Source organism: Hemiscyllium ocellatum, chromosome 39 (genome assembly GCF_020745735.1).
Source record: "Hemiscyllium ocellatum isolate sHemOce1 chromosome 39, sHemOce1.pat.X.cur, whole genome shotgun sequence".
In the NCBI taxonomy this organism is placed as follows: domain Eukaryota; kingdom Metazoa; phylum Chordata; class Chondrichthyes; order Orectolobiformes; family Hemiscylliidae; genus Hemiscyllium; species Hemiscyllium ocellatum.
In genome coordinates, this window is record NC_083439.1 from 31,333,181 (window position 1) to 31,346,431 (window position 13,251).

The 13,251-nt window shown below is 43.7% G+C and overlaps 1 protein-coding gene across 1 annotated transcript in view; it reads right to left on the bottom strand.

Moving 5' to 3' along the window:
- The window catches only part of LOC132834295 (hepatoma-derived growth factor-related protein 3-like), a 126,579-nt gene that overhangs the window by 9,832 nt on the left and 103,496 nt on the right, over window positions 1–13,251 (bottom strand). The window contains exon 5 of the mRNA XM_060853026.1: window positions 2,403–2,558. Within this exon, the coding sequence (XP_060709009.1) occupies window positions 2,403–2,558 (156 nt within the window). The remainder of the gene's footprint in view (window positions 1–2,402; window positions 2,559–13,251) is intronic.

Below are 13,251 nucleotides of genomic sequence, written 5' to 3' on the forward strand. Positions count from 1 at the left end.
CTGTGGGTTCTTCCTTATTTAGCAGCCTCATGTGCAGGACCGTGTCAAAGGCTTTCTGGAAATCCAAATAGATCATGTTCACTGACTCTCCGTTGTTTAACTAGCTAGTTACCCACTCAAAACATCTGTCAGGCATGACTTCCCCTTGAGGAAGCTGTGTTGACTCAGCTCTATTTTACCATGTGCTTCCAAGCATTCCACAATCTCATCCCTTTGTAATGGACTCTCAAATCTGACCAATGACCAAGGTCCAGCTAACTGGCCTATTGTTGCCTCTCTTTTACCTCCCTCCCTTCACAGGGGTGCTACTTTACCCATTTTCCAGTCCTCTGGCACCCTCCCTGACTCCAGTGATTCCTGAAAGATCACCACCATTGCTTCTGCAACCTCCTCAGTTATCTCCTTCAGAACTCTGGAGTGTAGTCCATCTAGTATAGGTGATCTCCCCACCATCAGCTTTCCCACCAGCTTCTTCTTAGTGATGACCACTGCACTCGCCTCTGTCCCCTGATCCTCTTGACTTGTGGTATGCTGCTGGTGTCATCTTCCGTGAACACGGATGCCAAGTACCTATTCAGTTCATCCATTTCTTAGTTCCCCATGACTACCACTTCAGCCTCATTTTCCAGTGGTCCAATGTCTATTCTTACCTTATAGATATCTTAAAAAAACAAACATTCCTGCCACCTGCTTTTACATTACTAGCTAGCTCACTCTCATATTTCATCTTCCTCCCCCTTATTTCATTTTTTAGTTATCCACATTGGTTTTTAAAGGCTTCCGAAACCTCTCTTTTTCCACTAATCTTCAACACATTGTGTACGTTTCTTTTTCATTCACATTGTCCCTGATTTCCCTTGTCAGTTATGCCACGAAGTCTGAATGGACTTTCTCTTAATGGGTGGCACAGTGGTTAGCACTGCTGCCTCACAGTGCCAGAGACCCGGGTTCAATTCCTGCCTCAGGCGACTGTCTTGTGGAGTTTGCACATTCTCCCCGTGTCTGCATGGGTTTCCTCCGGGTGCTCCGGTTTCCTCTCTCAAAAATGTGCAGGTCAGGTGAATTGGCTGTGTTAAATTGCCCGTAGTGTTTGGTGAAAGGGTAAATGTAGGGGAATGGGTGGGTTGCACTTTGGTGGGTTGGTGAGGACTTGTTGGGCTGAAGGGCCTCTTTCCACACTGTAATCTAATCTATAACAGTCCAGGGCCAAACTTTACCTGTATTTTAGTTATTTGTGAGGACATATGTATTATACACAAGAGAATAGGATCCCTACAGTATAGAAGAAAGTCATTCAGCCCACTGAGTCTACACTGACCCTCTGAACACCACCCCACCCAGACTCAGCTGCTACCCTCTCCTCACAACTCCGCCCTTCCCATGGCTTATCCATCTAGCCTGCACTTCCCTGAACACTGTGGGGGAATTTAGCCTGGCCAATCCACCCTAACCTGCACGTCTTTGGAATGTGGGAGGAAAGTGCAGCACCCGGAAGAAACCCATGCACACACAGGGAGAATGTGCAAACTCCACCCAGACTGTTGCCTGAGTGTGGAATCGAACATGTCTCCCTGGCACAGTGAGACAGCAGTGCTAACCACTGAGCTACCGTGCTGCCCCCATTGGGTGGTGAATAACACATTCCTCCCACCAATGAGAAACCTTGTCCAGTCAGCTCATTAAGAACTGATGGGTAAGTATGGGGGAGTTTTTCAGCGAATCACAGGTCTTAACACTGGCAATCCAGGTTGCCAGGAGCTGGCCAATCAGAGGTCACCATCTGTTGCATCGTAAGGTCTGCCAGTTCAGTTCAACTCCTTAGAAATAAAAGTCCTGGGAAATCTTGAGGTGGGAACAGAAAGAGAGGGAGAAGATGATTGAGAGAGTTGGCAGCAAGGGCAGGGTGTGGTTTTTAAAGGTCAATCTGATTGGCTCCATTGGGGCAAATGGAGGTTTCCCATAAATTGGCAAGCAGGCCACCATGATTTCCCAGTCAGAAACCAGACACCTTTCTTATCCACTGGGGAGACAAGAGATGAGGAAGGTGGTGAGTAAAGTCCCTTGAAGAGGCCATTAATTGACCACTTAAGGGCCTTAACTGGTGCCAAGTCAAGAAAGTTGCCCAGCAAATTGTTAATGAGGTGGTGAGTCAGGGCTTTCTTTGCAGAGCCAATGAGCCCAAAATTGTTCCCATCTCACCATCTCCTGGGAAGGGAACTTCATACCCTACGACTCGACAAGGATGAGTAAAAAGACACTCAGATCATATGTCAATGTTTATCCATTCCCATTCGCATCGATGACTCATGTGAAAGACAGCAAACCAGTGGCTGATCAAGAATTTTAGTTCATCCTCAGAATCCTCCAGAGAAATCTATGGCTGGCAGAGTCAATCGCCTTACCTCTTCATTCATTTTCTGATGTTCGCCAACATTTTTTGTATCACCGTCTGCCTCTCCTGCTTCTGAGCCACTCTTGCTTTCCTCCTCCTTGACGTCCTTATCACCTTCGTCTTTGCCTTCCTGGTCAGAGGATTTCCGCAACTGCTTTGCAGATTTCTGGAAAACACATTGTCAGCAGTAAAATTAAACGGCGCTCTCCTGGTAAGTGTTGTCCCCATCCGTTGCAATAGAAACCCCTGCTTGTACCATCGATGGTCTTCTGCCAGAGTTACGAGTGTGATCTGGAGAAGCACAGGGTGATAGCCAAAATGTGAAATTCCAGCATAATCTACCAAAAGATGCATTTCATGCATTCTCAATCATTCACACCATTCGGTCCTTCTGATTGGTAAAGCAATTTCAGAAAATGAGGTTGGTGATCATTTGTTCTCCAATTTATTTATTTGTTAGTAGTTCTTCTTGAACGTCAATCAGTGGAACTTTCTTTTCTTGGGGAACAGAGTGAAGTAACTCCCCAAGCCTGGAATGCTCAGAAAAGTAAGTTAAATATCAAGGTGGTACAGGGGTTCATGCTGTGTACCTGGAAGAATTTAACTAACCAGCTGCAGTTAGAGAACAATTTCAGCACACTGACCACTTGGTTAACCTATTTCAAGTATGTCATCAAACTTCACTGGCTGATCACTCCAGTGGGAACAAACTGATCACATTCTCTCGTTTGAAAAAGTTGCTTTTGGACATCTGGTTTACACCTTGATGCGGCACAAAGATTGCAGCAATTCCTGGGGCAGGACCACCAAAACTTCCATAGGGACGGAATGACAGATTGTGGAGAGAGACTGCAGAACACTGAGGTTGGGAATCCTGGAACATGATGTCACTAAAAGTTAGCATACAGGTAGAGGAAGTAATTAAGAAGGCAAATGGAATGATTTGTTCATCGCAGGGGGATAAGAAAATAGTGATGTTTTGCTACAGGGAATTGGCGTGACTAAATCTTAAGTATTGTGAAGTTTTTATCGCCTTTTGAAAGGATACATATACATTACAAGCAGTTCAGAGAAATCATTCCATTTGCCTTCTTAATCATTTACTGCACCTGTATTCTAACTTTCAGTGATTCATGGACCAGGATACCCAATACTCACTACATATCAGTGTTCTACCACATCATTCCACTTAAAAAAAAGTTGCTTTTTATTCTTCCCAATAAAATAGACAAGTTCTTGCATTACACTCCATCTGCCACTTTTTTACCGATGTTCCTTTCCAGACGTTCTAAGTCCTCTTACTTTCCTCCATTTCATTGTGCCATCCAAACAGTACTTCATTAAAAATGTTATACAAATCCATGTCCACATCACCATGCCTTTGTTCATTAACAAACCCGAATGAAGTTAATCAAACATCATTCACATTTTTTAATTTATTCACATGATGAGGGAATCACTGGCTAGGCCAGCATTTATACCCACAAGGCAGTTGAGTGTCAATCACATTGCTGCGGGTCTGTTAGGCCAGACCAGGTAAGGATGGCCGTTTCCTTCCCTGAAGGACATTACTCAACCAGGTGGGTTTTTCTGACATTTAACAATTGCTTCATGGTCACCATTAGACTTTTAATTCCAAATTTTTATTAAATTCAAATTGCACCATCTGTTGAACCTGGCTCCCCAGAACATGGTTCCGCAGGTTAACAGTCCAGCGATAGTACCATTAGGTCATTATGTACCTTAAGATTTAACTAATCTGAGCTGGCTGTCATGAATTAGTTCCTGGCTTTCAAGTGAAAATTAATTTGATCCTAAATCATTACCTTTAAAACATTTTCCCACTGCTATGGTTGAGCTGACTGTCCTGGTTGATCTCTCTCCCCTTTCCTTGGTCGCAGGTGTCACGTTTCCAATGCACCAAGCCCTCTGGTACCACCCCATATCTAACAGGAATTAAAAGATAATCAACTTGGACCTGCCTCGACAGTTATCAACATGGTACAGGTGGCATAAAGACTGCAGCAATTCCAGGGCTAGGGCCACCAATACTTCCTCAAGGATGGAGCAATGGACAATAAATGTGACTTTTCCACTGTTGCCTGCACTCAAGCATAAATTCCTCATTAAAACCCAGAGGGAGCAGGAGCTTCTAGCAACCAGTGTGACTCCAATTCAAATTACTGGCGACCAGGGAAATTACATTTTCAGGGCAATCAGTCAGTACTTGATGATTTCTGCTCACTTTGAGTCTGCCTCTGAGCATTAAAGCAATTAAGTGATGCTGCAGCTTTCACTCCTGTTTAACAGAGTGGCCCAACATCTGGGAAAACATGGGTTTCCCTAGTTGATCCAGCGTTCTGCGAGACTTCAGCACTCCAAGCAAGAGGGGATGACCAATTCATGCTGTTTCTCTGCGATTGCCCTGATCTTCCATCAAAGTCTGTGGGATTAGCCAGAAACTCAACTCTGTTATATGAAAAAACGACAGCGCTGTGGCGTAGCGGTTAGCACGCTGCCTCACACTGCCATGGCCCTAATTTGATTCCACACTTGGGCGACTGTCTGTGTGGAGTTTGCATGTTCTCCCTGTGTCTGTGTGTGTTTCTTCCGGGTGCTCCAGTTTCCTCCCACAGCCTAAAGATGTGCAAGTTAGGTGGATTAGCCATGCTAAATTGCTCAGAGTGTCCAGGGATGTGCAGACTAGTGGATTTGCCACAGCAACTACAAGATTATGAGGATAGGATGGAATGTTCTTCAGAAGTCTAGATGGCGATTATGTGCATTGTAAGCACTCTATGGTAAGACATAACATTGGTGCAGGGTGGACTTTAGCATCAAGCTGAATCATTTGACTGATTCAGAAAGATTCCAGTTATTTGTAAAAATCTTGTTCTGAATCATACAGCATCTCACTTCATCCATTTGGATCCTCAGAAAAGATACAGTGGTTTCGGAGTGGGCACAAGACACAGGTTTAAGAATTTTCTTTCAGGGATGAGCACTGTTGGGAAGGTTGCAGTCACTGTCTTTCCCTAATTGTCTTTGAGAAGGTCGTGGTGAGCACCTACAGTGCTGTTAGCAACAGAGCTCCAAAAATTAGAATTTTTGAATCAGAATTGTAACAGGACTTAAAGCATTAAATGAAGAAGACAGGTTGCATTGACTGGGCTTGTATGCCCATCAAGTTGAGATTTGTTTTGGGTAAGGGTAATAAGGCATATGGAGAAAGAGGAGTAAATGGAGTTGAAATCCAGTAACAGTGCAATTTGAATGGTTTGGAGGGCAGCTTCTTGCTGTTGTCGTGCTAGTGTTAAAATACTGACCACTGATTGTTTCCATCACCTGATTTTAATACCTGGGACTTGCATGGACTGACTTTTTTAAAAAAAATGAACATTAAATGAACACCAATCAACTAAACACACAAATCATTGGTTCATGAAACCAATATGGAACAAATTGATAATTTTTCAAAAGACATCAAAACTAGTTTGTGCTACTACCCTGATTGCCACATTATGGTATCTACCACTGCTGCCCGCTTGTAGTTTGAATAAGAGTTATTTGCAGCAATTCGCTGCAACCATTCCTCCTTTATTAATACTGTACCTAGGGTCTGTCTGATGATCTAGTAACCAGTGACAGAGGATATATCACTATAGAGTCTTTACAACAGAGGGACTGTTCTTAGTAATAAGTAAAAGTACATTTTTAGTCAGATATAATTACCAGGATTTTTGGGAGCTGTACAGAATAGATCTTCCCCCATAAAGTCTAGGGTAGTCCTCACTGTCTCCATCCAATGACTGTGTGTGAATCAGCAAATGAAATGGTTCTCAACATAATGGGAACAATAACTCTTCAGAACCATTACCTGATGCAATACAGTCCACCAAGTCAGGTCCTCATCTCCTATCCTGATCTACATCTGTATGATATGTTTCACACATTGGATATGAAAGACATCATATCCAATTATAAAGCGTGGAAAATTAAATTCAGACACTGAAATACACCGATCAGCTTTCAATGCAAGGTACTGCTTCAGGCATGGCACTGACGTAGGAGATGGATATTTAACTCCAACTAAAACCAATTCGAGAGGGCTGTCTCTGCTTCTCAAGAAGGAAACGTACCCAGTGACAGAGCTGATTAAAAACAAACATCAGAATACCACAGCCTCAAAGAACACTGAAATATTCTTTACTGCTGAGGATCCAAGACATCAAGTAAACAACCATGGTCTCGGGTTAAAACCATATGGTACACACACACCATTAGGGCTTTAAGCTGCATATTCCTTTCGTATTCTTTTCGTTCTGGACACTATTCATTTTTAATTTTGTAGTTGTGCGCTTGACATGGGTTACTCAGTATTTTTTCACAGGATTAGCAAGTAATAAAATTGTTTTTTTCACTTAAGAAAACTTGCATTCGGCTTGTTAGTGATATGTTAGACACAGGTAACTACATTTTTACTGGAGTTAGAGAGGGGACTGATTCATTCTGCCTCACCTGTTTTTAAGCAAAAATGTAAAACTTCACTTCACTCAATTTAGCCAACTGTATTTTATGCTCACAGTGTGATCTCCTCTACATTGGGAAAATAAAGTACAGACTGGGTGACTGCTTTTCAGAACAGAAATGAAAATGTGTTGCTGGAAAAGCACAGCAGGTCAGGCAGCATCCAAACAGCAGGAGAATCGATGTTTCGGGCATGAGCCCTTCTTCAGGAATACGTCCCGAAACGTTGATTCCCCTGCTCCTTGGATGCTGCCTGACCTGCTGCGTTTTTCCAGCAACACATTTTCAGCTCTGATCTCCAGCATCTGCAGGCCTCACTTTTTCCTGCTTTTCAGAATACCTGTGTTTTGTCTTCAAAAATGACCGAGCTTCTAGTTGCCTGCCATTACAACACACCACTGCTTTCCCTCGTCAACATCACTTTCTCAGGCTTGCTGCAGAGCTCCAGTATAGCTGGAAGAACAGCACCTCACTTTCCATTTGGGAACTCTGCAGCCTACTAGACTCAATATCGAGGTAAACAATTTTGGGGGTCCAATGTCCTTAGCCTAAACCCCCACACATCAGGCCATCACATGGGCTGCTACCACACACAACCTACTGTCAGCTACTATCAGTGCCCACTCGTAGCTACTCATTCCCCTAGACTGACCATTAAACTTCTTTGTCTATCCAACTGTTTGTTTCTCTTTGGGCTCTATCATCATTTATCGATTACTCTCACCCTCTCCACCTCCCCACTCCATCTTCTGCATAAATACCAACCTTTTCCGAACGTCCATCAATTCTGATGTAGAGTCACTGAGCCTGAAATGTTAACTCTGAGTTCTCTCCACAGATTCTGCAAAACCTGAGTTATCCCAACAATTTCTGTTTTCGTTTCTGATTTCCAGCATCTGTAGTTCTTTTGGTTTTATGTAAAACATTAAAGTGTTTTTGTGAGAAAATTTAATGTTTTCAGCCAATCTGTTAAATGTTAGCTGAAAACAACAAATGCTGAAGATCACAATGGGTCAGGCAACATCCATGGAGAGAGAGCAAGCTAATGTTTCAAATCTAGAGAGCTGTTAAATGTGAAGATTGATTGCAATTTCTGAGCTAATTAATAAATATCCATTGCTACACACAGTTATACCAAGTTTGTGTATATCTCTGATGATTTGGAGATGCCGGTGTTGGACTGGGGTGTACAAAGTTAAAAATCACACAACACCAGGTTATAGTCCAACAGGTTCAATTGGAAGCACACTAGCTTTCGGAGCGTCGCTCCTTCATCAGGTGATAATCACTATTACCTGATGAAGGTGCGTCGTTCCGAAAGCTAGTGTGCTTCTAATTAAACCTGTTGGACTGTAACCTGGTGTTGTGTGATTTTTAACTTTATATCTCTGACGACCTTGCTCAAACACTGGTTTAATTTATTCTTTCTGATTGGCTGTGGACAAGGATGAAGACTCTTTCTTGCATTTACATGGAGACAGCCACCAGATGGCAGTATTTTAGTATGGTGCCCATTAAGAGTTTAATGCCTTGAACATGAACTCCATGTTCTGCAATATTGATAGAAAATAATGATGGATTCAGAGGCAATCAGCTGCAGCTGATTAACTACAACTATTATTGTAGTTAATAAAACCGGAGCTCATTATTGCTAACGTTTAGCAATGCTGCACACTGAACCAGAGCTGATGCCTTGTTAATTCACAAAGCCTGCTTTAGAACATTCCTAACGAGATAACAGATCTTGTTGCTCTGGGTGGTCATGCATTTGGAAGATGCTGTTGAAGGAGCCTTGGTGAGTTGCTGCAGTGCATCTTGTAGGTAGTACATGCTGCTGCAACTCCATGTTCCTGATAGAGGGAATGAATGTTTATGATACATGGATACCAATTGAGCAGGGTTGCTTTGTCCTGGATAGTGTCAAGCTTCTTAGAGTCATACTGCCATTCAGACAACTGGCAAGTATCCCATCACATTCCTGACCTGTTAGTAATGGACAGGTATTGGGGTGACTGTCAACAATGAGTCAGAATACCACCACCTGCACCTTCCTCTGCAAGTCACTCACCATTCCGACCAGATAGGAAATTGTTAATCCTTCGTCACAGAGTCAGAAATCTTGGAATTCTCTTAGTACTCCCTTAAGAGTGTTATGGGATTTCCTTCACCACACAGACTCCAGCATTTCAGGAGCACATCAGGAGAAGCAAAGTTGTGGGAGGAGTGTGGTGGGTGGCAAGATTTCGTAATGGCCAGTGAGAGGTTATGCTCTGGGCCATCTGGCAAGGAGAGGAGGTGCTCTCCTCTATGGATGGCATTGGCAAGGCTTCCCATCAGATCCAGACAGCATGGGCTGAGATCGCCAAATGATGTGAACCCAGTCAGGGAAGAGGAAGAATAACCTTCTATTCTCTGCAAGAGTAGGCGACCTAACTTCTCATTGTAGTTATAATTTAATCAAACAGTTCAAGAGGGTTATGACACAACTCTGGCCAGATTGGAGGTCAAGTACTCCCATGCTGCCATTTCTCATTGTAGTTCACACTCAGAGACATCGCCCTGACCTCTTAGAACACACAATAGAACATTACAATGCAGTACAGGCCCTTCGGCCCTCGATGTTGCGCTGACCTGTGAAACCAATCTGAAGCCCATCTATCATACACTATTCCATTATCATCCATATGTTTATCCAATGTCCCTTAATGTTGGCGAGTCCACTACTGTTGCCGATAGGGCATTCCACACCCTTACTATTCTCTGAGTAAAGAAACTAATTCTAACATCCATCATAAATCTACCACCCTTCAATTTAAAGCTATGTCCCATCATGCTAGCCATCACCATCTGAGAAAAAAGGTTCTCACTGTCCACCTTATCTAATTCTCTGATCATGTTGTGTGCCTTTATTAAGTCACCTCTTAACCTTCTTCTCTCTAACGAAGATAGCCTCCAGTCCCTCAGCCTTTCCTCACAAGACCTTCTCTCCATACCAGGCAATATCTTGGTAAACCTCCTCTGCACCCTTTCCAATGCAGCCACATCCTTCCTATAATGCAGTGGCCAGAACTGTACACAATACTCCAAGGGCAACTGCACCAGAGTTTTGTACAGCTGCAACATGACCTCATGACTCCAAAACTTAATCCCCCTACCAATAAAAGCTAATACACTGTATGCCTTCTTAGCAACCCTATCAACCTTGGGTGGCAACTTTCAGGGATCTATGCATGTGGACACAGAGACCTCTCTACTCACCCACATTGCCATTAGCTCAGTAATCTATATTCCTGTTCCTCCTTCCAAAGTGAATCACCTCACATTTTTCTGCATTAAATTCCATTTGCCACCTCTCAGCCTAATTTGCAGCTTATCTATGTCCCTCTGTAACCTTCAACATCCTTACACACTGTGCACAACTCCATCGACTTTAGTGTCACCCGTAAATTTACTAACTCATCCTTCTACGCCCTCATCCAGGTCATTTATAAAAATGACAAATAGCAGTGGTCCCAAAACAGATCCTTGTGTTACACCATTAGTAACTGAACTCCGGGGTGAACATTTCTCAGCAACCACCACCCTCTGTCTTCTTACAGCTAAAAATGTGTTGCTGGTTAAAGCACAGCAGGTTAGGCAGCATCTAAGGAACAGGAAATTCGACGTTTCGGGCCAGAGCCCTTCATCAGGAAAGCTAGTCAATTTTTGATCCAAACCACTAAATCACCTTCAATCGCATGTTTCTGTGGTTTCTGCAATAGCCTACTATGGGGAATCTGATCAAACACCTTACTGAAGTCCATATACACCACATCAACCACTTTACCCTCATCCACCTGTTTGGTCACGTTCTCAAAGAACTCAATAAGGTTTGTGAGGCACAACCTACCCTTCACAAAACCGTGTTGACTCTCCCAAATCAAATTATTCCTTTCCATGTGATTATAAATCCTATCTCTTATAATCCTTTCCAACATTTTAACAACAACCGAAGTAAGGCTCACAAGTCTATAATTTCCAGGGTTGTCTCTACTCCCCTTCTTGAACAAGGGGACAACATTTGCTAACCTCCAGTCTTCTGGCACTATTCCTGTAGACAATGATGAAATAAAGATCAAAGCCAAAGGCTCTGCAATCTCCTTCCTAGCTTCCCTGAGAATCCTCAGATAAATCCCATCTGGCCTGGGGGGCTTATCTATTTTCACATTTGCTCGAATTGCTAACACCTCCTCATGAATCTCAATCCTGTCTAGTCCAGTAGCCTATATCTCAGTATTCTCTTCAACAACATTGTCTTTTTTCCTTTGTGAATACTGACGAAACATATTCATTTAGCGTCTCTCCTATCTCCTCAGACTCCGCACACAACATCCCGCTACTGTCCTTGACTGGCCTTCATCTTACTGTAGTCATTCTTTTATTCCTGATATACCTATAGCAAGCTTTTGGGTTTTCCTTGATCCTATCTACCAACGATTTCTCATGTCCCCTCCTGACTCTTCTTAGGTCTCTCTTTAGGCCCTTCCTGGCTAACTTGTAACTCTCAGGTACCCTAACTGAGTCTTCACGTCTCATCCTAACAGATGCTTCCTTCGTCCTCTTGACAAGAATTTCAACTTCTTTAGTAAACCATGGTTCCCTCGCTTGACCATTTCCTCCCTGCCTGACTGGTACATACATACCAAGGACATGCAGTAGCTATTCCTTGAACAAGTCCCAAATTTCACTTGTGCCCATCCCCTGCAGCTTCCTTCCCCATCCTATGCATCCTTACTCTTGCCTAACTACCTTGTTACTTTCGCTCCTATCTAAAATCATCTTTGCAAACCGTTCCTCTACATCTCTGGAACTTTTCAGAGGCCTATTGATAACTCCCAACAGGGTAACCTCTCCTTTCCTGTTTCTAACCTCAGTCCATGCTACCTCAGTAGATTCCTCATCAATTGTCCTTTCTGCCACCGTAATACTGTCCTTGACTAACAATGCCACACCTCTTACTCTTTTACCACCTTCCTTGATACATCTAAACCCTGGAACCTGCAACAACCGTTCCTGTACCTGCCCTATCCATGTCTCCGAAATGGCCACCACATCGAAGTTCCAGGCACCAACTTGTCCATGAGTGACTTTGTGGCCCATCTCAGGATTACCACCTTTACCTTCCTCATCAGAGACTTTGTCTTTTTTGAACCATGCCAGGGGCACACGGTGGCTCAGTGGTTAGCACTGCTGCCTCACAGTGCCAGGGACCCGGGTTCAATTTCCACCTTGGGCGACTCTCTGTATGGGGTTTGCACATTCTCCCCATGTCTGTGTGGGTTTCCTCTGGGTGCTCCAGTTTCCTCTCACAGTCCAAAGATGTGCAGGTCAGGCGAATTGGCCACGCTAAATTGCCCATAGTGTTAGGTGCATTAGTTAGGGGAATGTGTCTGGGTGGGTTACTCTTCGGAGGATTGGTGTGGAGTTGGGCTAGTTTCTACACTGTAGGGAATCTAATCTAACCTATTTCTGCATCTCTTTCTTGCCCAATACCTCCTCCCTTTGTCGAGAGAGAATGGGGAGATGTAGTCAACATCCACAAATGAAAGACATGCTGCACTGCATTACATCAACTGTCTAATCCAACTTTCTGAAAACCATTTTCAGGCGGTCTATAGTCTGCTATGCAGTGATTCTTCTGGAAGCATGCACTGTATTGTAACTCCCCTGGATGTTGGTCTGAGGCTTCCTCACCATTGATGTCTCCAGCTTGCCCCCATAACTTATTAGAGTCCAGGTCCCAAAGTCCTGTCGACTCTCACCTGCTGCTGTGACCACAGTTTCCCTTACATTCCTTAAGAGCTCCATCAGACCTTGACGCTTGCTTTCCAAGTCTTACCTTACCACATTCAATGTCACCCTACAACTATGTCCGTTTCCCCCACTGCTAAATACCAACAGACAGAATTCTCAGATATGAGATACTGTCAGCACGGACAGCAACAGATACAGATCAGGCCACCACTGTACTTAATGGAAGGGCCAAGACCACAGACCCCAGACTAATAGTAGCCCAACTTGTCTGGAGTGACTACAACAAATTCTTGCCCCACAAACCCTTCCTACCTGACTATTCTTGTGGTTCTATGTCATTCAGTCACATGTACCCTCTGATGATCCTTTGGACCTTGCCCCTCAGCCAGAAGGGGCTCTCTGTTTGCTTTTATCCAATGGGGTTTAAGATGGCCCAGGGAGATGGCCTGTCTTCCTCTATGTGGACATGTTGACTCTAACTGAAGAACTTAGAGACTGATTGAGTGGGAACATCATTAAAAGCCATAAAAGACAGGCAG